General features: G+C 33.8%; 1 protein-coding gene across 2 annotated transcripts in view; it reads left to right on the top strand.

Annotated features, from left to right (window-relative positions):
* Nup205 (nuclear pore complex protein Nup205) overlaps positions 1 to 27,926 on the top strand; it is a 273,611-nt gene that overhangs the window by 182,331 nt on the left and 63,354 nt on the right. For both annotated transcript variants that reach the window (XR_012411979.1, XM_073979163.1), the window contains exons 12-13: positions 7,030 to 7,768; positions 7,829 to 8,136. Coding sequence is in view for 1 of the 2 variants with exons in the window: in XM_073979163.1 (XP_073835264.1) it covers positions 7,030 to 7,768; positions 7,829 to 8,136 (1,047 nt within the window). In the remaining variant the exon portion in view is untranslated. The remainder of the gene's footprint in view (positions 1 to 7,029; positions 7,769 to 7,828; positions 8,137 to 27,926) is intronic.

Here is a 27,926-nt window from a genome sequence, read left to right as displayed (position 1 = left end):
CAATTTAAGAAAATATTTTTTTTGTTTTTTTGTAAAAATATTCAAATACTTTTTGAAAAATGAAAAGCGCCGCAGTCGAAAATATTTTTGAAAAAAAAAACAACCGATTTTTTACAAAAATATTTTCACTATTTAAGAAAATAAAAAGTTTTTGTAAAAATGAGAAAATACTTTCTGACTTTCGAGTAAAGCCGCAGCCGAAAGTAATTTTAAAAATATTTTGCGATTTTCTAAACAAATTTTTCACAATAAAAGAAAATACATTATATATTTTTTTTTTTAAAGCAAATACTTGGAAAATCGCTCGATTACGAAAATATTTTTTTCTTACTGCTCCAAATTAAGAAAACAATTATATTTATATTGAAAAACTTAACTAATTATCATGTATACGAAATGTCTTCGTCGAATAGCGTATTATGATAAAACTTCTCCGAACTGTTACTGACATAATTCCGGTCATAATTTTGTTTTTAAAATCAGGAGGATTTTGTGGATACTTCGGCATTGGTTCGCACTTAGGCTTTCTAAAATGTATAATTCCACTTACAGTTGCGTTCAAAATAATAGGAGCGCCCATACAAAAAAAGAAAATTGTCAAACAATATGGTTAAATTTACCCATTTTGGTTTATTTTGAATTTGTTTAACATTAGCTGTGTCTGGTTACCCTAAAATTTGTAACAATTTGTACCAATTGTTGCTGGAAGTCGTCTGTTAACACAAAAAACCAGCAAAAGAGAGCGATTCGAGAGAGACATTTTGACAGTTCTTTCACTGAGAGCTTGCAAATTCTTGCTGGACAAATTTCTCCTAGCAAGCACTTGCAAGCTCTTCTTCCTGAAAACAATCAATCAGCTGTTTTTAGTTTTTTGTTGATTTATGTTTGTGAACATTAAAAACTATTTTATTGTGGAAATAACATAGTCTAATTGTATTGTTTTATGGAGAACAAATTTGTAAAGTGGAAAAATACTTTTTTGTTTCATTTTCTTTTTTATTTGCTTCCTTTGTTGGCGGACAAATTGTTCTGTTTTGGTAAGTCAGCTGATTGCTTGCTGGTTTTTGCTGGGAAGGTGTCTGTTTACTTTTTAAAATTTTCTAGCAAAAGAGAATAAAAACCCCTTACTCTCTGAGAAAGTTCTTGCTGGACAATTCTTGCTGGGAAAGTAACCAGACAGACTTATTGTTGACATCCCAACAGTTAATTCATCAACAGAAATGTGGCAATCTGTTTTAAACTATTTACTGTTTACACCAACATTATAAATCGTGTTTAAAGTTTTTGTTAAAAAAAATAGGAGTGTGGAAGAAAAAGGACGAGAAAAATAGTTTTAGTTGAGTTTAGGATCAAAATTGTGAATATTTTAGTTAACAGTAGTAAATCCAATAGATTTTATGAGATTTGATTGCTGTTTGAAAACAAAAGTCCTTTGGAGGTAGCCAAAAAACAGGCGATAGTCCTTGCAGAATTTTTATCCATAAATTGAGCACTTATTGGGCAACCCAATGGATTTTGTAGACAAAAGCTTTAACGATTAGATTTGTTTGATGCTATGGATTTTATCCCTAACAATATATAATGATTGGTATCCCATAAATTTGTGTATTTTGATCCTTGAGCCATGTTTAAGACAGTTTACATTAGCCCTTAAGGTAAGGATCGGCTAAATAAGCGTATCTATAAGGAATTTGTTCCCCAACCAAATAATATTTGGAAGTCCTTAGGATGCTAACCTTGTGTATGCAATCAATTTCTCTTCTATTCAAAAAATGTTTAAAATGTGAACGGTTGAAATGTACTTTGAACCATTTAGTGATAGGCAGGCTGGGATTGCACTGTGGTTGGCATACGCCGTAATCTATTTTTCAATATAAACATACGTTTTTCACTCAAAAATACTTCATTTAGGTTAGTTTCATTAGAAAACTATTTATTATACGATGCAAAACCTAATAAAAATAATCTTAGGCCAACTTCAAAAGTTTGTCATTAAAGTTTCCTTCTCATCAAAGCGTTTTGAAAAATGTCTCATATGTGCCAATCATCCAATTATTCAAAACTGAACCATATAATGAATTCTGCGTGCAGTTAAGATGCTAAGGACCTCAAAACATCACTTGATCGAGACATTAATGCTTTATAGATACGCTTTTTTAAACGATCCTTACGTAAAAAATTAATGGAAACCGGCTTTGACTTGGCTCAAGGATCAAAATACACGAATTTCCGGGATACCGATCATTATATATTGTTCGAGATAACAGCCAGAGCATCAAAAAACTCTAATCACTAAAGTCCTGTCTACTAAATCCATTGAGTTACTCAATAAGTGCTCAATTTATGGAAAAAATCGCTGCAAGGACAATCACCTGTTTTAGGCTACCTCCAAAGGACTTTTGTTTTCAAACTGCCATCAAATCTCATAAAATCTATTGGATTCACTACTGTCAACTAAAATATAGACAATTTTGATCTTAAACTCAACTAAAAATATTTTTATTGTCCGTTTTCTTCCGCACTCCTATTTTTTTGAACAACAAATTTGAAGGCGATTTATAATGTTGGTGTAAACAGTAAATAATTTAAAACAGATTGCCACATTTCTGCTGATCAATTAACTGTTGGGATGTCAACAATGTTAAACAAATTTAAAATAAACCAAAATGGGTAAGTTTAACCATGTTAATTCGACCATTCCCTTGATGTGAATGAGCACTCCTATTATTTTGAACACAGCTGTACATTCTAACTTCTACTCTAAAATTTATAACAATTTTTATAATTAAAAATTTAAAATTAAGCGAAGAAATAAATTTGAAATTAAGAAAAAACTTGTTGGGAGTTATAATCGCGTTTTTTTTTGGGAGTTATGTCCGCAAAGCAAAGCGGACATAACGCCCAACATCGTTTTGGGAGTTATGCCCGTGGGAATTATGTCCGGGCACCGCTGAAAGAAGACACTGTCGGGCATTTTGCTTGACGACAAAAAATTGAGGTTTTGACCAGGAAAATTGATTTCTGAACCTTGTGCGTTGTTGTTTCATTTTATCAAAAATGTTTACTGCAAGCTACGTTGCATGTAAAATTGGTGCTATAAAGCAATAATATCAATTTCACATTTTTTTCTGAAATTCAACATACCGTGTTGTGACAAGGTAGGTAGTGTAAATAGAAGTAAAATTGTAACGTACTGGGGAATTCCTATTATTTGGGACTATTCTTCAAGGGAACACAGTTCATTATTAATGTACAAATTATCAAAATTCTACTTTAATATATCTATATATATAAATGAGCTTGGTGATAAGTGATTGACTGACTGACTGACTCATCATCAACGCCCAGCCAAAACGGCTAAAGCTAGGAGCTTGAAATTTTACCAGTGAGTCACTGTTGATGCAAATGTGCGAGATAAGGCCGGGTTTTAGAAAATTCGTCCTGGAACCACAAAAAATAACAACAACAAAAATCCTTATTTTTCATTACTATTACGTACTTATTCACTTAGTTGGCCCTCTGCAAGACATGTGTAAAATTAACAATGCCATAACTTCTTGATATCGTAAGAGATCACACATAATTTCAAATTTTGTAGTTTACTTCTAGGCGCACTTATTTTATCGTAAACCACTAAATAATAGAAAGACAAGACATTTGTTATCTTCCATTGCAACAGATGTCGCAGTTGGTGATAATGGTGTATAAACATCAATTACGCAAATGAACAAATGAGTTGCTGTTGAAGACAACATTAGGGGAATAAATTCAGAAATCGGCCAGAAATAACAACAACTAAAAACTGTATGGACCTGACTTTTTGGTAATAACTAAATGTTTTCAAATCAATGAAAGTGCAATAGAATTGTGCATATTACCACGATTTATTTGCAATTAAGAATTTTATCGTATATGGAGATGTACAGTCATAACTATTCAATTTTCAATTTCAAAATCTGTAATTTGATGAAATCGCTAAATAATTAATGAAATCAATAATAGGCCCCAGGAATATAGGAATATAGGAATTTGGTATGGAAATCAAGGTTGGCAAGTGGTGCTTCTAAAAGGAAATGGTTTGAAAAATTACCAATCATGTGTACGAAAAGTACTAAATTTAGTACAATTTAGATTTGGGTGAACGTAAAGAGCTGGAAACCTGAAATTTGGAGTTAAGGTTACTGTTGTAGTGTAGGATTGAGATATGAGGGTAGTTTTGGAAATTCGTGCTTATGTGTACGAAAAGTACTAAATAGTACTAAATTTGGTACAATAGGGATTTGGGTGAACGGATAGAGCTGGAATCCTGATATTTGGAATTGAGATTACTGTTGGAGTGTAGGATTGAAGAACTTTTGGAAATTCGTACTTATGTGTATGAAAAGTACTAAATGGTACTAAATTTGATACAATGGGGATTTGGGTGAACGGATAATAGCTGGAATCTCGAAATTTGGAATTGAGATTACTGGTGGGGTGTAGGATTGAGGTAGTTTTGAAAATTCGTACTTATGGGTACGAAAAGTACTAAATGGTGCTAAATTTAGTACAATTTGGATTTGAATGAACGGATAGAGCTGGAAACCTAAAATTTGGAATTAATATTACTGTTGAAGTGTAGGATTGAGATATGAAGGTGGTTTTGGAAATTAGTACTTATGTGTACGGAAAGTACTAAATGGAAATAAATTTTGTATAATGGGGATTTGGGTGAACGGATAGCGCTGGAATCTCTAAATTTGGAACTGAGATTACTGGTGGAGTTTAATATTGTGGAAGTTTTGGAAATTCGTACATAGGGTACGAAAAATACTAAATAGCACTAAATTTGGTACAGTTTCGGTTTTGGTGAACGGATAGGGCTTGATTCCTCAAATTTGGACTGAGGATCACTGATGAAGAGTAAGAAAGATGCACCAAAGGGTTTTTGGAAACTTGAGTGTACGAAAAGTAATAATTGGTACTAAATTTAGTACAATTTGGATTTGAGTGAACGGATAGAGCTGGATTCCTGAAATTTGGAATTGATATTACTGTTGGAGTGTAGGACTGGGGAAGTTTTGGAAATTCTTACTTATGTGAATGAAAAGTACTAAATGGTACTAAATTTGGGACAATGGGGATTTGGGTGAACGGATATAGTTGGAATTTCGAAATTTGGAATTGAGATTACTGGTGGGGTGTAGAATTGAGGTAGTTTTGAAAATTCGTACTTATGGGTACGAAAAGTACTAAATGGTACTAAATTTAGTACAATTTGGATTTGGGTGAACGTATGTATGTAGCTGGAAACCTGAAATTTGGAATTAAGATTACTGTGAAGTGTAGGACTGAGATATGAGGGTGGTTTTGGAAATTCGTACTTATGTGTTCGAAAAGTACTAAATTTGGTACAATAGGGATTCGAGTGAACGGACAGAGCTGGAATCCTGAAATTTGAAATTGAGATTACTGTTGGATCATAGGTTTGGGGAAATTTTGGAAATTCGTATTTATGTGTAGGAAAAGTACTAAATGGTACTAAATTTATTACAATTTGGATTTGGGTGAACGGATAGAACTGGAATCCTGAATTTTAAGTATCAAGGTTGGGAAATGGCGTTGAAATAAGGAAATGGTTTTGGAAGTTCGTATTTATGATTACGAGCAGTACTAAATTTGGATTTGGGTGAACGGATAGAGCTGGAATCCTAAAGTTTTGAATTAAGATTACTGTAGGGGTGTAGGATTGAGATAGTTTTAGAAATTCGTACCTTTGAGTACGAAAAGTACTAAATGGTACTAAATTTGGTACAATTTGGATGAACGGATAAAGCTGGAATTCTGAAATTTGGAACTAAGATTACTGTCGGACAGTAGAATTGAGGTAGTTTTGGAAATTCGTACTTATGGGTACAGAAAGCACTAAATTCGGTACAATTTGAATTTTAGTAAACGGATAGTGTTGGAATTAGGAATTAAGATTACTGTAGGAGTGTAGTATTGAGGAAATTTTGAAAAGTCGTACGTGTGCGTACGAGAAGTACTAAATGGTACTAAATATGGTACAATGTGGATTTGGGTGAACGGGTAGAGCTGGAATCCTAAAATTTTTGTTTGGGAAAGAAATGGTACTAAATTTGATACAATTTGGATTCGGGTGAATTAATAGAGCTGGAATCCTGAAATTTGGAATTACGATTACAGTCGAAGAGTAGGATTCAGGTTGTTTTGAAAAAGCAAACTTATGGTTACGAAAAGCACTAAATGGTACTAAATTTAGTACAATTTGTATGTAGGTGAACGGATAGCGGTGGAATCCTGCAATTTGAAAGTATGATTATTGTAGCCCTGTTGCGTTGAGGAAGTTTTGAAAATTGGTACGAAAATTCTAAATTGTTCTAAATTTAGTACAATTTTAATTTGGTTTAACGGATAGAGTTTGAATCCTGAAATTTGGAAGTAAGATTACTACTAAAGTGAAGGATTGAGGTAGTTTTGGAAAATCTTTCTTATGGGTACGAAGAGTTCGACTTGATACTAAGTTTGGTACAATTTGGAATTGGACGAACGGATACAGCTGGAATCTTGAGATTTGGAATTACTGTAATTATTATGGAATTTACTGTAATTATTTTGTATTAATGTCCGTGTATGGCTGAGATATGTCGTCGAAATACGTACCATAAGTATACGAAAATTACTTAATGGTACTCAATTTGTTTTTGGGTGTAGGGACAGTGCTGGAATTTTTATTTTTTGGAGTTAGGGTGTGTATTGGTGTGCAACGTTGATCTCGCTGTTAATGTGTAAGGGTGAGATACGGCTGATCTTTTTTAAAAACGAACTTAAGGGGTACGTACAGTACTAAGATAAAAATAAATATTGATTAAAATTGGTATTAGTGCGACCAAATTTTCAGTGTTTGTCATTTCCATATTATATATTGTTTATTTGTTTTTTTATATCCTTTCCGCATACGAAGTAGCGGGCATTTTGCTAGTAAATACATATATATATATATCTTTTCTTTATTTTTGTGTCTTATAGTTTGGTTACCCGCTTGGATAAGTCTAAAATCAACGAATTATCATATTCAGACGTAACACACATACAAATGTCTGTAGAAGTACTTTTATCCTTTGGTGACAAATTAATGGAAACCATATGTCACGATTGTATTGCTGGACACGATATATGTAAAATGACGGCCCTTGCGTGTATTGATGTATTACTTGATATAGACTCTATGTCCCATTTAATGAACTTTATAGCTCATCACGGATATTTATCTCATATTATAGAAAGTATTGCGAAAAGTGACAATCACTTATGTAGCACCTTGGCAAATGTTCCTGAAAATATGAAATATCTTTACGTTTACGAATCCAAGATGTCAATGCTGATTCGATTTGCAAATACGCACATTGGTGCGGAGCTTTTACTTTCAAATAAAGTTTTAGAAGTGTTGTCAGGAATGAAGGTATTTGACATGCATCCCGATTTAAAAAGAAAAGAAGTATGGCATCAAAATGAATCACGAGACTTTGTTCCTGGATTTGATTATCGCTTTAGGCAAATCCTCTTTCCGGCATTGAATTTATGCGATTGTTTGGTTTCTACGCTAGGGACGGAAAACTACTCTGTCATATCCCAAGTTATGCATTTCTTATTCTCACATTGGGACATGATCGAAATAATTCTCAGATCTGGTTCACCTTTTTCGGATCTTGGGTTGCTACAAGAACTCTCGCTTATTACTGGAGTAATTGCACGTACATTTAACCAGGTGAAAATTTGATGAAAAAAAACTTTTAAAATAATAATAAATGTTATTTAATAATTTTAGGAAACTTTGTCCTTTGTCAATATGGACTCAACTGGGGATATTGGAGTGAATCTATATCGAGTTCAGAAGTTAATGTTATCAATTTATTTACGTTTTGTAGTAAGTGATGCTAATGTTAAGGAAATGCTCAAACCGGAAAATGCATTATATGAACAATCTGATGAAAACCAATCGCTACATATAAAATATTTCCTGGAAATTTCCGCCAATTTGACATTATTTTGCCGGAACATCATAACAAACAATTCTGCCGATCATAGAACAAACGGACTTCTCTTTTCACCACACATGAATGAAACCGTACAAAGGTAAGCTTTTTTAGACGAGTTATCATATTTTATTTTTCCATATCATTTATATAAACCGCTAATGTTATTAACACTGAACAAAAATTAAAAAATCAAATATTGAGATTGAATATTTTAGGTTAGGTTAATGGCCCGTAGAAAAAGATGTTGAATAAAGTAGATATTGTGAAAAGTGAGATGATATGAAAAGAAAATAAGTATTAATAAAAAGTATTTGTCCTGTCGGGTGGTGTGGTATTTTCTTCTCGTCCCAGCCGTTTCAGACAATCGACAAAGAGAAGCTGACTTTTCACATAATACACCTGATGAGCACCAAGTGCTAAACATGTAGTGTAGTGATTTATCTGACATTCTTGTTAATTTGCAAAAACCTTCTGGTCATTCAGTTCATCTAAAAAAGAGAAAAACAAAAAAATTCCATCATATTATCATCATCGCCTTAACAGGTAAACATTAAAAGGGCAAAACTTATGGTCTGTTCCAGCACTGCAAAAATCTAATTTTTACTATTTTTCATAAATCATAAGGAACAAATATCATAAAGGAAACAAATGAGCCTAGGCTATAGTCGGGTCGGGACCGAATATGTGATACCCTACACCACTACCTTTGTGCATAAGCTTTTGACTGGTAAAATTCAAAATATTAAAATTGGGATAGCTTAGCTCCTTTGCTCTGAATGTCTTCATTAATACAGGTCAATTTTGTTGAAACGCATTTTGTTAAGTGCATTGTCAGTACAACTCAAATAAAAAAATGGAAAAGTGGTATGTACGCCAACCATCAATAGGCTTCTTTCTATGTCAGACCCCCATCAACCCCCTTAAATTTCGTGAGGATCCGATCAAAATTCCCACCTGTAGTGTGATTGCACAACAAATGGGAAAAGAGATGCATTACCGACTATTGCGATATCTCTGTTGTTTGACCACCTATTACAACCTACTTCACATCGTTGTAAAAGTGATATTTTCTACTTTCCTTGCCAGGTTTTGCTTTCGATATACCTCTTACAGAAGAGAGATATTCGATTTGAAATAAAAACGTTGGCCTTTTGTCCAAATAAGTTTTTTTTTTCACATTCCGACCCCTGGTTAATATCCGACCATTACCAAAATCAATAGGTTTTTTCCTCTGTGGGACCCCCACTAACACCCAAAATTTCGTGATGATCCGATCAAAATTCAGACCTGTAGCGTGATTTAAAAAAAAATGGAAAAATGGAATGTATTACCGACTATTGCGATATCTCCGTTATTTGGCCACCTACGCCAACCTACTTTGCATCATTGTAAAGATGGGGTTTTCTACTTTCATAGTCAGAAGGTCCCCGACCAAAGCTTGACCACCTACGACAACATACGTTACATCGTTGCAAAAGTGATATTTTCTACTTTTATTCATTTGCTTTTGATATACCCCATATAGAAGCGGAGATATTCGCTTTGAAATAAAATGTTGACTTTTTCTCCAAATAATTTTTTGCCCATTCCGACCCCTGAATATTATCCGACCATCGGACCTGTAGCGTGATTACAAGGTTTAGATAAATAGACGGGCACACATAGCCAGATAGACTCAGCTCGTCGAGACATTCATTTTGGTATATATGTATATGTATTAGGCCGGAGCGATTTGAAAACCTTCATGAGCCCTTCGCGTTTTTGAGTCCTGAGCAAAAAAGTCCACTGGACCATATGTCTACGATGAAAATCGAGCCTCCCGATTTTGACTTGAAGTTTTTTATTGACGTTTTTTGGATATTTTGGCATGTAACAGCCAAACCATTGAAATTTTCGATCCAACACAAATACAAGAATTGTAGTCAAGACAATAATTAAGAACTCTCTAATACATCGCGAAAGCATTGGAACGCTCCTTCAGGCAGTTTTGGCGTTGAGAAGGTGCAAACTTTTCGAAAAATGTCGATAAATGACACTGTGCTACAAAAGTTGACCAGAAAAATATTCAAGTGTTCTGATGCAAAATTATATCGTGTTGGGATCCATGGACAACGACAATGCATTTAGTTCGTTTGGGTCACTTCGTTTTATTTTTTTATAACAGTAAAAGTAGTGAAAATCTGGGTTTCTTACATTTTCAAATTTAAACTGACATATCTTATTTTTTTATTTTTTTTATTTTATCTTTAGAACAAGTTATTATTTGTTTAAATCGGTTAACAAATGGCTAAGTTATAGTGGTTTAAGTCTGAAAAACCCCTCAAGAAAACTATAACTGAATTTCTCATAATTTTTAAAAATATATTGTTTTTTTTTATTAATTTTCTCGTTTAGAGTTAAGCTTGATGATCGGAAATTATTTGCAAGTGAAAAAGGAAAGCCAAGGACTCGAACCCACATAGTCACATTAAGGTTTTTTTCCTTCCATACAAATCGCCCCGGCCTAATATGTATGTATATATTTCGAGCGTTACAAACTTTTTGGCCAAAACCAACTTATAATACCCTCCCCACATAGTGGTGTAGTGTATAAAAATGTTATCGTAGTAAAATTTACTGGATTCCAGTTTGGTCTTTATGATTCTTATAGCAAACCTTTCTTCTAGCAAATTTAGCTGGAGTCGGAGCGCCGGAGTCGTGAAAAAAAGCTGGACTCCTACTCCGGGCAACCATTTTTTATCAGAAATTTGTTAAATCAAAAATACTCCAGACTTAAAGAAATTTAATCAAATTCTTTAACCAGTTAAAGGACCATAATTTAAATACAACCATTTAATTTCTATGTTGATTACAAAATAAGTCTATTTTCGATTAATTTACCCATTTTCGGACACTCCACTATATCAGGTGTGTTTTGTGTACATTTTTAATAGATTTATGCTGGGCAAGGCGCAAATATATGTTTTATAATAGAATTATAATTGAAGCTATTTTGAGTATCAAGATGAAGAGCTACAACTATGCCTCCAAGAGTTTATCAAAATTCTTAAAGGTTTGTACAAAACAGAGTTTGAAAATAAATATTACACTAACATAGTGTACAACTCCGTGTACAGTATCACTAAAATATTTTTAGCGTTAGTGTTCCGGAACACAAACACTAAAAAATGTTTTAGTGATACTGTTCCGGAACGATAATCGTAGTGTACCGAATGTCGGAAGACTAAAAAATAACATGATGATAATGTACCACACACGAGTTTATTATGATTTGTGAGGAAAATTAAATATTTTATGTTTTTAGAGATAACTACAAATTAAGACATAAAAACACAGATCATCAATATTTTTGAAAATTTAACATAGCTGAAGCCAAGGTTTACCCTTTTAGAACACGCGACTTGTGATTGTATATTATACAAATTTAATATTTTTGGATAAAATTAAATGTTTTTGGACGTGGCACAAACTATTGGCCTTAGAAGATAATTTGCGTGGAAGCTGTGGCTATATTTATGTTTAAAAATGGGTAAAAATGGGTTGAAGCCAACATGTCTTTTTTTGTTTTCTCTCTCTGTGAGTAAACCACACTTCTCTCGATTTTCCTGTCAAAGTAAAAGTAGAAGCAAACTAAATAAAGATCATCTCACTAATGTATTACTTTTCAAAATTTGAACTGCTTCTACCATTAAATGATGCTGACATTTTGAAGCCAGATTTACAGTGTTTTTTTTTGAAAATTTCTACTAATTTCATTCCGCAAACAGGTTTTTCAAAAAATCATATATAGGATTGTAGTACTTGCGATTCTGGGTTATTTGATACCCATATTGTGAATGTAGTCTGCACAGCTTCATTGAAATCTACATCCAAATGCAGAAATTTTGTGCGAACATTTTTCAAAAAATCATATTTTTCGGGCCTAATTTTTACATTTGTCACTCGATTTCCTCATACTCTATTGCACATTTTAGTTTTTTGCGTTCCGGATCAAATAAATCATTCCTCGTGAAAATCCATATACTAAAACGCGAGTTACGAGAAATTCCAAAGTAGAAAAATCACCTAAAATTATTTTTGGAAATATCGCGTATTTTATCGCGTTTTCTGCGGATTGTTTCCACTGCAAAGAAAAAAACTAGTGCAGCATCTTCGTTTTAGCAGAAACAGAGATTTGAAAACTTCACTGATAAGGAAGCTACATCCATTTTATCCCAAAAAATAGTGTGTGATGCTACATCCACGGTTCTTGATTGATCGCCTTCAAACAGATATATGTATATCGATAAAGATTTTTATGGTGGACACTGAAATCGGATGCGGACAAAAATTGTATGCACTTTGTGCAAATAAGCGATATTTTATAGGTTTTTTAATGCTAAGATGCAGCCGATGCTACATCTTAGAGTCCAAATTATGGGGGTTATCATGAACGGCAATTCCCCGTGAATTTTTTCACTTTCTCCCTTAAGTTGCAACGGCGGAAAGACAAAATTCACGGGGAAAGTTTATTCATGATAACCCCCTATATTTCAAAAAATATATACAACTTAATAGATATGGTCTTGCTGTACATGAAAATCACATGCGGACAAAATGATTTTGATAATTACGCGATTTACACGTATTTTAAAATGCATATACATTAAAATGGGTTAGTTGACCTCTATTTCCATTTCAGAAGCTTTGAGATATATCCTCATCAACCCAATTACCTTCCCTAATGGGAAAGTTTTAATATGAATGTCAATAAAGCAAAATCCGTCTATTTTATTGGGAGATTTAAGCAAAATGAAGGAAGTATTCCTATAGATTTTTGCAATATTTTCTACTAAATAATGCATGTGAAAAAATATTTTTTTTAAACAAAAAATTATTTTTTTGACCAAAATATGCGCTTATTTTGGCTGAAACATCGAAACTATAACACCAATCTGTATGATTGTAGTCTCATTTGATTCGCCGTGAAGTTTTGATCCACAACAAATGTTTATGTAATTTTATGACCACTAAATGGGCCTTAATTTTGAAAAAAATTGACTTATATTCAATAATTTATCAATTTTATGTACATTCCGCGAATTCTGTGTAACATTTTGCAGGTATTATGCAATCTACTCGCTGAAGTCACTTCGAGAGAACTTTTTTGTAACATTTGTGCTCATTAAAATACTTAGCGTTTTTATAATATTTTCTTTCTTAAAAAGCGAAATAAAAGCGCCGTATCTTTTGTCCGCAACAACCAAAAATTGGCTCGCGACCAGATTCGTACTGGGAATTTTTTCTTAACCTACATATCAAAAATCGTTGATTTAGCGCGAAAAAAATTTATCCTTTTTTTCTGAAATGGAATATGAAATAATTGACAATATTCTTGAGATACACGTGTTAAATCCGTGTAAGTATACATATTAATTAATAACGTTGGGAACTTATGTAGAAAATATGAAAAACATTAATTTGGTTGTTGTACAATAGCGCACTAAAAATTGTAGTGTTCTGACTGCGGATCCATAAAAATTGTAGGGTACCATGTGTCGAAACCAGTGTTGCCAAATTTGCTGATTTATCGTCATTTTGACGATTTTTTGGCCCAAATTTGAAAAATGACTATTTCACGATTTTATGGTCCAAAATGACGATTTCTCGCCTAAGCCAGAAATGCATGAAATAAAAGACGATAACTACATTTTGACCAAAGTTTCACGAAAGATTTTAAGGAAAGCAATGTTCCAAACTCGATTTTTGAGCTTTTTAATGCTTTATAGCAGTTTCCAGACGGATTAGCTATATTTAGGCACATATCTGGCATATCTAGGCACAGGTATTTCATAGTTTTTGCCCCACATTCAAATTACATGAGCTGAAAATTTTCCTTTAGTTTTGGTAATAGATGAAAATCTTCCTTAAAAAGTTTTCGAGATAAAATATTACTTATATATATTTTGTTATAAAAAATATGAGTCCAGCTTTATTAACTTCCTACAAATGTCCTCTTTAAGTTGTCAGCCAGTTTTGAATGAAAATTTGTATCGATTTTCGACTGCCCAACAACCAAAATGTACATACGTGTACGGACAAATATGGACAGTCACACTGTCAAGCAAGCGATATTTGAGCTAAGCTACCATTTAAAATGGCAATGTGTACCCAGCTTTACCATACTGCATTGCTTCAAACTCGATAACCATAGGAAAACTATCATCTTCTGAAAGCTGTTTTTATAGCAGTATTTAAGTGATATTGGGTTAGATTTATTGCTGTGGATTGTATATCTTACGTTGTCAGTCTCATTCACAAAAATAGCAGCGAAAAATCGCATTAAACGGTAACCAAACCTAATTTTGGACCATGTTGACGATTTTTCAAATATTGTTGACGATTTCTGATCAAAAACTGTCGGCAACGCTGGTCGAAACGCTAAGGTAATATACTACATATGAGTTTATTATGACTTGTGAGGAAAATAAAATAAATTTATTTTAATAAATACAAATTAAGAAATAAATATTAATAGAAAATGTGAAAAACACCTGATATGGTTTTTGGACAATGGATTAATAAAAATCGTAGTGTTCGACTGCCGGATCACTAAAAATCGTTGGGTACTATGAGTCGAAACGCTAAAAATAATGTTAAGGTATTCGTCTGTAAATTACGGTGTGTGAGGAAATTAAATATTTTATGTTTATGGGATAAATAAATAACTATTAATAAATAAAAATTAAAGAAAATGTGAAAAACATCAGATTTGATTTTTGGACAATGGAGCACTAAAAATCGTAGTGTTCCGACTGCGTAGCACTAAAAATTGTAGTGTTCTGATTGCCGGATCAATAAATAAAATCGTAGTGTACCACGAGTCGGAACTCTATAAATATAATATTTGGTTAAATTTGATCGAATAAAATTAAGATAAACAGTTAAATCCATGTCTGTTAAAATTAGTTACAAACGTTGGGAACTTTGGTCGAAAATATGAAAAAAATTATTTAGTTGTTGTGGAATGAAGCACAAAAATCGTAGTGTTCCGGATGCCGGAGCACTAAAAATCGACAAGGTGATGTACCACACATAAGTTTAATATGATTTGTAAGGAAAATTAAATATTTTATGTTTTTTTAATTGGACAATGGAGCAGTAAAAATCGTAGTGTTCGACTGCGGAGCACTAAAAATCTTAGTGTTCAGACTGCCGGAGCACTAAAAATTCTAGCATACCACGAGCCGAAACGCTACTTTTCGGAAAATCCGCGTAGTTCATTGATGAATATTGTCTGTTGTACAAATAATACGTTGCGTGGTTATATTTATCCCGAAATCATAAAGCTGATTTTCTGCTTGCGGAAAATCCACACATTTTCTAACTGTATTCATTGAGGGATATTGTTTGTTGTGCAAATATCAGCAGGCACAATTTTCCCAAAATAATAAGTGTCACCTATACCTTGTTTGGTTATACATATTTATACCGAAATCATAAAAATAATTTTAAACGTACAATCCTACTTGCGGAAAATCCACATACTTTCTTCAACTGCATTCATCGAGGAATATTCTTTTTGACACAAAAAGTTATAGGTACAATTTCCGCAAACATTGTATTGTTATCAATATTTTCCATTCATTATTTCTTTTGTTCACAATAAAAATTTAAGTAATTCATGAAGATCCAGAAGACAAACTTTCTACGAAAATGTACTTCTTTATAGCACTAAGTATTGTAATTCTTATACATATACACTGATGGCCAAAACTAAAGCAACTGAAGTTGCAAAGGGAATAAATGCTCTGTAACTTTTATAAAAATAGACATACATATCCTAAATGTTTTTTCTGTTTTAAATTCGGTATTTTATTCACATTTAAAAAAAAAAAAAACATAAATGCAAAATTCATTTTAAAGGAAAAATAATATATGGAAAACTAAATTGACCCTATTTTTGCTTGGTCAAAACTAAAGCAACTTTTTAACTTTTTATTTTAAAATAAGTAAATTTGGCTAGTAATCGATAACATAACCATTATTTTTGATAACGGCTGCACACCTACGGGGCATTGAATCAATAAGACGCTCAATTTGATCTTTGGGTATACTATTCCAGGCATCCTGAATCCTTTGGAAAATGTTGTGTTTGTTTCCCAATCTCTCTTGATTTTCCTGTCTACGATACTCCAAAGGTTTTCTATGGGGTTAAGATGCTTGTGCTTGCCATGACAAAACCCTGATTTTCGACTTCCACAATCAATCTTTGATGCATGTTTGGGGTCATTGTCATGCTGAAACACCCAAACAATCGGCATATTTTCATCAGCGAATGGAAGCATCACGTTTTCCAACACATCTTTGTAAACAAACCGATCCATAACTTCCTTTATTTCATGGATAGGCCCAAGTCCAAAAAACGAAAAACAACCCCACATCATTACCGATCCTCCTCCATGCTTGACAGTACCCTTGCAATACTGCGGATTGAGTCTTTAATTTTTTGGCCTTCTGACCGTAAAATTTTTTGTGTCTGAGCCTTTAATCCCAGCAAAACATGTTGGAAGTTGTGCAATTGGAGTTATGATTTCACAACATCTTTCGATGTAGTCTAAAAGAGTTATGAAAAATGCACTCCGTTCGATACATTTTATAAGCAGTTGCTGTAGAGATCCCTAAAGAACAAAACAGTTGGTTGATCCCTACACATTTCTTTAAAAGATAAACAAGAGTGTATACATTTCGAAGAATTTTGTTCAAAATAAGTCCGTGTTTAGACACACACATTTCTCGGGAAAGTAAATTCAGTTTTTAGGCAATAGGGGGTAGGAAAGAGTATTGAGGAGCTCTTTCCTCTCCGCTCTCTCCCAAAAAACTCAACTTACTTTCCCGAGAAATTTGTGTGTCTAAACACAGACTAATGAAATAACAACTTAAGTTGCGAATTTTTTTGCGGTAATTTACCAGACGGAAATTTTTAATGGAGCGGAGTTGGAGTCCATGTCGAAAGCTGAACTAGTGATGGGAAGGCAACATAAAAAAAAACTTTAGGATGATGAAAGAAAATCAGATGCATTTAGATTAAAACGAGAACGGAGGAATTAAGCTCAAATGTGATTGAATTTAATGGAAACTTTTTTTAATTTGTGTTTATATGTATAATAAAGTTCTTTGTGTTCTTGTTTTACACAAATAATAAATGCATATTATTTATTTTGGGATATTTCGCAATGGCTTGCATTTTAATTGCATCTTTAGACTGATTAAATATGCAATCCGAAGGATGCATATACATTCAATCCAAAGCACTGCATCTTAAGTTGTGATTTGGATCGAAAATGGAGTGCATCCTAGCTGTGTGCTGTGGAAGCGAAATGGAGTGAATCCTAGCTGCGCTCTCTCTTCTAAAATTCATAAGTGAATTCATAGGAAAAGATTCAACTGCATCCGCGGATGCAAACTTTTTGCTGGGATATTAAACTTAGACTCATCCAAGAACAAAATATTTCTCCACTGAGCCGGGTTCCAATTGATATGTTCGTTTGCGAAAGCCAACCTGGCTTTCCGATTCTTTTCAGATATAAACGTTTTTTTTTGTGGCCTCCGAACATGCAGGCCAGCTGCCACAGCTCGTCTACGCACTGACCTTGAGCTTATGATAGCTTGAGCAATGATAGCTCTCTCACCAACTCAGTTGAACTCTTAAATGGGTGTTTTTTTTTATTTTTCTCACAATTTGTTGATCAGTTCTGGCCTTCCACCGTGGTGTCACTACTGATCCAGTTGCATAGAAACGACTTATAATACGAGAAATCACCGATTTATTTATGGAATATTTCTCCGAAATAATTTTCTGTGATAAATTATTTTCATAGTCACTGATAATTTGCTGTTTTATCCATGTACTGTATTTGTTTGTAGCCATTTTTATAATTTTTTCTGACGATACTTAATAATCGAATACAGACACTTGCTGTTGTGATAAAAACTTCTTAAAAATGATTTATGACAAGCGAAATGGGTGTAGAAAACAAAACGCGATAATTATAACGGTAAAAACAACTAAAATTGCAGTGATCATTAGGGTTATAACTTTTTGCACTTTTTTGCAAATATTAAAAATACCACAACATAGCCGTGTAGAGCATGGAAAACTATTATGAAATACGGTGTCAATTTTTCTCTATTGCGAAAAAAGTTTCCGCACCAAACGCATTGAAGTTCAGTAATGCATTTTTTTTTTAATTTTAGCTGTTATGACAACATACATATTTGCTTTAAATAAAATTTTTTATTTTTTTGTAATCTAATTTAAAATCATTACCAAAGCGTTCTGGACCAATTTGTTTTCAAATCGCGCCATTTCGGAGCATTTTAGGAATTTTTGACACTATTGCAATTTTTGTTTTTTCTTTATAAACTCGTGAATTTTATGTTTATATTTATTGTACCTATTGGACAAGAGAATATGGTGTCATTTGCAACAAATTCGCGAAAGTTACAGACAGTTTTTAATGAATTTGCCTGTGAGAGTTGTATTTTTTTCTATGAATATTTATTCAAACAAATCAAATTTAAAATTATAAGTAGAAAAATATCAAAAGGGTTTTAGTAATTACAGTCGGCGCGGAAACTTTTTTCACCGAATCGAGCTTAGAAACGCCTTTTCATTATTAGGACAAAATTCCCCACGTGTTACTGGTGTTGTATTTTTGTAAAAAACATATACGATTCTCACAGGCAAAGTCAACAAAAACAGCCTGTAACTTTCGCGACTTCGTTGCAAATGACCCCAAATTCTTTTGTCCGGTAGGTACAAAAAATATAAACATAAAATTCACGAGTTTATAAAGAAAAAGCAAAAATTGCAATACTATCAAAAGTTCCTAATATGCTCCGAAATGGCGCGATTTGAGAACAAATTGGTCCAGAACGCTTTGATAATGATTTTAAATTAGATTACAAAAAAATAATAAATAAAATAAAAATATGTTGTCATAACAGCTAAAATTAAAAAATGCATTACTAAACTTCAATGCATTTGGTGCGGAAACTTTTTTCGCGATTGAGAAAAATTGACGCCCTATTTCATAATAGTTTTCCATGCTCTACACGGCTATGTGGTGGTATTTTTTTGGTTATAGCCCTAGTGATCATATGTCTGTACAGTAGAGTTGCTTTAGTTTTGTCCAAGCCAAAATTGGTCAATTGCATTTACCAGAGATTATTTTTTTTATCATAAAGTGAGTTTTGCATTTATGCTTTTATTTTTTAAATGTGAATAATGTGCCTAATTTAAAACAGGAAAAACGTTCACGTTATCTTTATTTGTAAAAAAGTTACAGGACATTTATTCTCATTGCAATTTGAGTTGCTTTAGTTTTGGCCACCAGAGTATACAGAACACTACGATTGTTAGTGCTCCGCAGTCGAACAGTATCATCATTTATGTGCACATATAAGGGGAGTATACCAATATTCAGGCGAACGGGTTAAAATAATGCAATTTTTAATGGTATCGAATCGGATTATTTGGCCCGAATGTCCAGATTTAAAAACCGGGTTAGACCCGGTTCTCTTGTACCGATTACTAAAAAATATCAATTGATATTACTTCTAATAGCAAACCTTAGCTCTCCACCAAAATTCAGCTTTGTGGGAATTTTTGCTATTTCCTCCTTAAACGCATTTCTATTTTGACAGGACTATAATGTATTCTGCTAAAACTAAATCAAGAAACTTGGATTACCATCGATGCTTACTGTGATACCATATAGGTTAAGAAACAATGCGTGATATTGAAATTACAATCAATCGAAAATATGAGTATAGAAAGCCTTTAATTCGCTAATTAGTTAAAGTCAGTTGATGCGCATCTGCTTTCACTCATCGGCCGATGTGTGGCATCAGTTGCACATACAGTGCCAAAAATCGCGAATAAAGAATTATATTTAAGTAAAAAGAAAATATGGGAAACGTGCTTTAGTACGCGGATTTGACAAAATATGTTTTAGCAGATTTTTCTTTTCTTAAGGTGGCAATATCCGCCGTTTAGTGGATGGATCCGAACGTAAGATTCCAGACTCAGAAAAATAAGTTTTTAAGAAAATTTACGCATCCAGTTACTAGGATGCTGTGAGGAGCACACTCGTGAGATATACATCAAGCGACGTTAAATCACTACGAGTTCTATAATCCTATAATTATATATACACGCCCGTCACTTGAATAGGACACCCTACCAATTTTTTTTCAACCTTAATTTTTTCCGGAATTATGCAAAATATGAAGTGTTGAAGATTTTGTATATTTAGTTTTAAGTGTTTGGAGTAAACTTAGTCATTCATTTGTATTCATATCTGATTTATATAAGAATTTTACGACGAAAGCAAAATAAAGTCAAAAATTCATGTAAAAAAATTGCGTCATTTGAATAGGACCCCCCTTAAAAACTTGGGTATACATAAAGATTGTAGTAGAATATCGTTGCACATTCACTCTATATTAAAAACGAAATAATTTCAGTAATATTCAGTAAAAGTATATCCCTCCAGATTAAGGATACACCCCTATATCCTGCTTTGGCAAGGAATCGCACAATTTCCTTTCATAATCACGTGTAATGCTTAACAATGCTTGCACTATTCCTTCAATAAGTTTATTTTTGGAAGCGTACTGCCTGTCAGAGTCGTAGATTTTACACAGAAGTCTTTCCTATACATTTTAGAGAATATTTACCACTACAAAATATGGCGGTCCCTTCAGGATATCCGAATTTCTTCTGAGAAATGCTAGTATTCGCTGCTCGAAGTGTTTAAAATGGACCAATATCGTGATGAAATTACCGCTCCGGACATCCGAAAAAGCCTTCTACTACTGGAAAAGACTTTTTTAGAATTCCTTTGTAAGATATGGTACGCATTTAAGGTGAAAGGAATTGACGCCAAAGGCGTTATGGTTATGTCACGTCTAATTCTACCTTAAGCCAGAAATTGGGAAAGAACATAAAAAAACTTGTTTTACCCATTTTTCTACACTGATGGTTATGAGACCGACTCCTAATCTCATCACTAAATTTAACCTAAAAAACTTAAGGAAACCGAAGAAAAGAAAACTCGCGCGAACTATGTTGTTCGCTTCGTTGTTTAAGAGAGACTCATTTATTCACTGCAAAATATGTATGTATTTACCACTAAACCTTAACAACTAAAATTAACACACATACAATTACATTTACTTGCACGCTGCGTATATAAATACATTATAGCTTTGTTCCAGAACTAAAAAGTTTTTACAATTTTTACGACTTTTACACATTTACCCGACAACCCGTTCCCGTACACAATCCCACGGCAGCGGATTCTTTCGTACCGGATTGACCCGAAACACAGTCTTTCGACCAGCGGCTGCCAACCCAGCATTAAACATACCGTTCTACGTAGGTTTTTATGTTGCTACAACAACAAAAAAGTTGTAAAATGTTGACTTCTCTTTAAACAAAAATGACGCTGAATTACGCTCTCTTTAAAAACTTTTTACTCGACAAATTTGAGCGTGTAAAAAAATAGTAACATGGTTGCCGGCGTCTGATTGGCTGGTACGCCGACTTTGAAATTTGTTCCAGTTTTTGTGATATTTTCCATTTTTCCGTTCCCAAACTATTTCAAAAAACTTTTGTGTGAGAACAATTTTCTTACAGTTCTCTCTTTTACGAGTTTTACTATTAAAAAGTACGGGAACGAAGCTTATGCTGCCGTGCACACACATTGTGTTGACAATGGAAAATACATATTTAATTACCCAGCAAAATCTTCGATGCCAAGGATGCTATTGAATCATGGGTGCAAGTGATCTGGCATGTCATCTTTTTAGCATTTTCACTCATAAATTTTATATGAGCGTGACCACCATAAGATGAAATTTATTTTCGGATCTTAAGATGACATTCATTGTCGGATCCTAAGCATGTCATTTTGACCAATGCTTTGACATGTGATTTTCACCTACCCTTTGGCATGACATTTTCATGTCTTGTTTGGAAAATGGAAAATTCTATCTTTATTAATTCAATCTAATTCATGAAATAACTAGAACAAATTTATCAGCATAAAGTTTACACCCAAAATTTCAATTTTATCACCGCCGCTGCACCGCAACAGAGTTTACTTCGTCCACTCTCAGCCACTGATTTTGTTTCATCTTAGGTTAGGTTAGGGGATGTGCAGCCACTAATTGTGACTGCGTCACTCGGAGACCTTCCGGTCCATTGTGATCATCCAGTAGAAAAAAGCTGCAGGAAAAGAGGAGGTGGAAAAAGGGAGGATAGGAGAAAAAATAAAAAGAGAAAGTTGTTAGCGCAGTGAAAGAACGAATAGATTACAAGAATGTTTAAGAGTGGAGTAATAGTTTTAGAGTAGGAGAAAAAATTTATTTTTAATGGTAGGCAGAATAGTTGAATTTATTTACGCGTTCAGATTGCGCTGTCCCAGTCACTTCAGATTTTTGATGATGTTGTAGATCACAGCAGGTTCCACAGTTGAGTAGAAAGTTAGACACGGTGGAAAGTGAGCACCTACTAACCTATGCCCCAGCCCCGGTACCTTCCTCCATCTTGGAACCGTCTGTATAGAAAGCCAGACCGTCCAGAGGGGGGTTACTGCGGTTCCAGTCATCTCTACTAGGTATAACGACGTCTATATCGTCAAATCTCAAGACTGGTGATATATAGTCGCTCAGTTTTCCGCGTTGGTTCACATTTATGCCTGATTCATTCAGGATACAACCATGCCCATAGGCACAACTGCGCCAGAGATCCTGTTCATGCAGCCGTAGGGCACTGCGAGTTGCCTGACACTTAATGCTGAGACTCGGCGGTTTTAAGTTCAGCATTGCGTTCAGAGCAGCCTGTGGTGTGCTCCTTGTGGCTCCAGTTATGAGGATCGAGGCTGCTCTTTGTACCTTGTCGAGCCTATCGGATGTCGATTTTTGGCGCAGTGAGTGGCACCAAACAAGAGAACCATAGGATATAATGGGTCTAACCACGGTGTTATACAACCAGTGTATAATCGATGGGCTTAGGCCCCAACTTTTCCCAATGGAATTCTTACATGAATAGAGTGCAATCAATCCTTTCTTCGCCCTTTCCTCAGCATTCCTGTTCCATCGCAATTGACAGTCCAGGATAGTGCCGAGGTACTTTGCCTCTGGCGAGAGCTGCACTCCATCCAGTGTTGGTGGTACAAATACCCCGAGCTTACGAGTAGAGGGGTAATGGCGGTTCCAGATCAGTAATTTGATACCTTTTTACCTCCTGTCTGTGTGTGTGTGTGTGTGAGAGAGAGAGAGAGAAGGAGAGAGAGAGAGTGTGTGTGTGTGAGAGAGAGAGAGTAAGAGAGTATTTGGAGAGCGAGGGTTAAATTTAACTGCACAGTGGGTTAAAACAACAAAAAATTACAAGAAATATGATAGGCTAAGCCACCTATATGAACGGATGAGGGGGAGAGAGCTCGAGAATTTGAGAGAGACCCACATTTTTTCGATAATATAATCAAGAATACATACATACATATGTAAGCGTTTAAATATAAGCGAGGCAAAATATGAAACAATGTTGCATATTTTACCTCCTGTTTGTGTGAAGCAAAATATGAAACAATGTTGCTTATTTTACCTCCTGTATATATGATGAAGAGAGCGAGACCAAAATTTGAGGAGAGAACCGCATTTAATCAGATCCAAACCGAGAAGTTGATAGAGAACCACACTTAACCTGTATATATGTGGGAGAGACCCACATTTTTTCGATAATATAATCAAGAATACATACATACATACATATGTAAGCGTTTAAATATAAGCGAGGCAAAATATGAAACAATGTTGCATATTTTACCTCCTGTTTGTGTGAAGCAAAATATGAAACAAAGTTGCAAATTTTACCTCCTGTATGTGTGAAGCAAAATATGAAACAAAGTTGCATATTTTACCTCTTGTATGTGTGAAGCAAAATATGAAACAATGTTGCATATTTGACCTCCTGTATATGTGCTACAGAGAGCGAGACCGAGATTTGAGGAGAGAACCACATTTAACCTGTATATGTGTGGGAAGGAGCCAGACCGAGAAGTTGAGAGAGAACCACATTTGATCGCTAATGTAAACAAAATACATTTCAATATATGTCTGTCCGTAAGCATGCCGAATCATGATCGTAATCAAAGTGGATTTTTCCGTCCGTCCGCCAGTCTCTCTGTGAGCATGTTCATTCATGTTCATAACTTAATATATGTATGCCCAATTAATTTCACAATATTGTGAAATTCATGTTTTAGCACACTACAGTTTTCGTATAAAAAGCAAATAATTTTAAATAAGATTCAATGTATACCCAATTAATTTCACAAGTTTGTGAAATTATTGATGATGGTCAGGTTCGTTCGTCTTTTGAATTTCATAACGCTATGAGTTGAGATGAATGTCAGAGTTTCTCATATTGCAACAAAAACCCAAGATTAAACATAAAGTGACCATGAAATGATTCGTACAAATTCTCTCCTTTGTTATATTCCATGTTAGCGTTCTGGTGATCGATACATTGACCAAAAATTTGATTTTTTGTCAACGAGCATTTAGGCAATTTGTTTACATTTAACAAATGTAAACAAATCTGCAGTTTTCAATGCTACAAGAATATTCCTTTATTCTTTGGAATTCTTGCCCTTGTGGATATTACACATTTTGTATATGTTATGCAGGTTGATCATCAAATGATGAGAGAGGGGGTTCAAGTGTGAGGTGGGGATTGGGTTGAGGGCGGATTTTGATGCTGGAATACAATCAATACTTTGATTCATCTAAATAATTACATCAGAACTTAACACGTCACATATTATTAACGGATCTTAAATGCACGGCACAGTGGGTCAAAACCACAAAAATAACATCCAAAATGTTAGGCTGAACCAAATTTAGAGTAAGTCTAAATTAAATCACATGTATGAGTGAGAGTATAACATTATTGTCATCAAAAACATACACATACACATATAAGCGTTTAAATTTAGACAAGGCAAAATATGAAACAAAGTTGGATATTTTATCTCCAGTATGTGTGGGAAGCAAAATATGAAACAATGTTGCATATTTAGCATCCTATATATGTGAGAGAGGGAGCGATAGACAGAGAATTGGAAAAGTCCCCCAGATTTTTACGTTAATGTAATCAATGTATATGTAAGCGTAAAAATATAAGCAAGGCAAAATATTAAACAAAGTTGCATAATTTAACTCAAGTATATATGGGAACAAAATATGATACAATGTTGCATATTTTTACCTCCCGTATATGTGAGAGAGGGAGATGAAATAGATAGAGAATCGGGAAAAGCCCCCAAAATACAAGTCAATGTATATGTAAGCGTTTAAGGCTTGGAAATTTCGTAACTTAATTTAATTTGAGTTTAAGTAAATAGGAATGAGAGAGTCTCAGTTATTGTATGACTTCAACCAGGAGTAAATATCAATGGTCACCATTTGTTATGCTCTCTATACTCGATGTTAGCGGGTTGGAGATCGATACATGGACCCAATAATTAGATTTTTTTTTATTTTAAATTTTGTCTGTTAGAGCGAAGATCATTTTTAATGATTTCTATTAATTTTCTCGTTTAGAGTTAAGCTTGATCAGTTTTAATGATTTTTATTAATTTTCTCGTTTAGAGTTAAGCTTGATGATCGGGTTTTTTGTCAACAACAACGTAGACAATTTGGTTACATTTAATCAAATGTAAACAAAAGTGGTTGTATTTAGGATTGAGGAGAAATAAACTACATATAACATCATCAATAAATGGCTAGCAACACATGGAACATTTTCTACCAGAAGAGGTTCACTTGACAAAGATCAAAAATATGTCCACAATATAAAAACAATGTACTGCATTCGTTGATATAGCAAATTTTGCATAAATTTGCATCTGATATTTAATAGAAAAATTTCTTAATGTCTATTTATCCAGCAGATGTTGTGGTATATCAGATGTTATGGAAGCTGGAATTATTGTTTACTCCAAAAATATCATAAGCAAGAAGAATACTTTCCAACATACCGACAATTATTGTATGCCTCGTCAATAATGTGTAATTAGGTGACCAACGATGATGTTCATGTAAGGTTTATCTTCATGTTCCTAAAAACCAATTTCCACCTCATACCAGAAAGGACCAATTCATTGATATCTAAAAAATCCAAGGGCTAATTTTCAAACGTTTGTAAGCGTTCATCTTCACGATGGAATCTATTATCCATGACATAGGATGGTTTTTTGTTTTTGGAATTTCCAATAAACCGCTGACAGAAATATACTCCATTTCATCACAATGCAAAGGGATCACTGATGTGAATAGGGTTAAGGGGCTTTGCGCAGAGTTTCATGCCAAAAAGACTGGACAAATGATTATGCTTGATGTCTGCGCTTAACAAAGATATTGAATAACCTTCTGTTTAACAGCATGTTTAATCGTGGTCATGATTAAACATGCCATCTATCCAAATAATTCCCAAAGATTGTGAATTTCATATTTATATTGCTTGACATTACATTTTTCATATTATCACAATTTGGAATAAGAAATAAGGTAGCTCAAGTTCGAAAAAATCTCTATCCAGTCTTCCTGAATTCATAGATTCAGGTTTCGTTCACATTGGATTCAGGTTGTGTTCAGGTTAGGTTGGGCTCAGATTGGGTTCAGATTGGGTTGGGTTAGGTTCAGGTTGGGTTGGGTTCAGGTTGGGTTGGGATCAGGCTGGGTTGGGTTCAGGTTGGGTTGGATTCAGGTGGGGTTGGGTTCATATTGGGTTTGGATTTTACCTTATTGATGGTCCGGGAAATATTTCTCATGATTGTCACAGTTTCAAAGTCCTTAGTATAAATATATATCAATGACTAATACGCATTAAAAAATAAATAAAAACAACAATATTACGATGGAGATAGATTGCATTTATTTCGTAATCGCAATGTACAAATTTGATTAATATACAATATCTGCCTCTCGTAGTTCTTCAATTATAGAAACCATCTCATTTGTATGGTCATATTTTCCACTTTGATTTGATTCCACCAACAGATTTAGTCGTTCAACAAGAACATTGGGATCGTTCCAATATTCATATTGAGGTTTTTCGGGATTTACTCTCATTAGGCCTTTACCAGTGTGAGTACCATCGACTATCTTCTTTATTATATTAGTGTATTTATATCCTTTGTTAGATTTTACTCGTTCATTATGGTTGTAGTTTACTTTATGTGCATTTGAATCCAGCAAAATTTTCTTATATATCTCCAACTCTGATTCATCGTAGTTTTTGGGCTTTTGATGAAAGAGGAGTTCAAATAAGCCTGGTGTGAGTGCCCAATTCTGGTTTCCTACCATAATTTTTTCATTATTTATTTCTAAAGGTTTATCTCCAAATTTCCATTCCCCATTAACATTTTTATGTGGACCGTATACAGTATCCAGATTATTATTGATTTTCAATTGAAGAAGATTGTTTTCATAATCATAGTCATCATGATCAGAATAAAAAGATTCTTCTCCACCCTCGTCATTACTTGAGTCATCTTGTTTATTATCTTCTTCGTACTCATCATCACTTGGAGTGGTTTCTTCTTTAACATCTTCCTTATATCTCTTGATACTGGAAAACGATGATTTCCCATACTCGGGTATATTTTCTGTTTTAGGAATCATGTATTTGGATGCATTTTTACTTGTTGTTTTAACTAATTTGTTTAATTCATCTGTTATAGGTTTGAAGGTATTTTCCAATTGGGTTGTTCTTGCTTGTTCTCCCCTTTTAATGTTTTGAAATTTTCTTTTCAAAACATTGCGGGTTTAAAC

This window comes from Musca autumnalis, unplaced genomic scaffold (genome assembly GCF_047663935.1).
Source record: "Musca autumnalis isolate F117 unplaced genomic scaffold, ASM4766393v1 scaffold_3, whole genome shotgun sequence".
Taxonomy (NCBI): Eukaryota; Metazoa; Arthropoda; class Insecta; order Diptera; family Muscidae; genus Musca; species Musca autumnalis.
The sequence above is the reverse complement of the archived record's forward strand: the minus strand, read 5'-3'. Positions and strand labels throughout refer to the sequence as shown.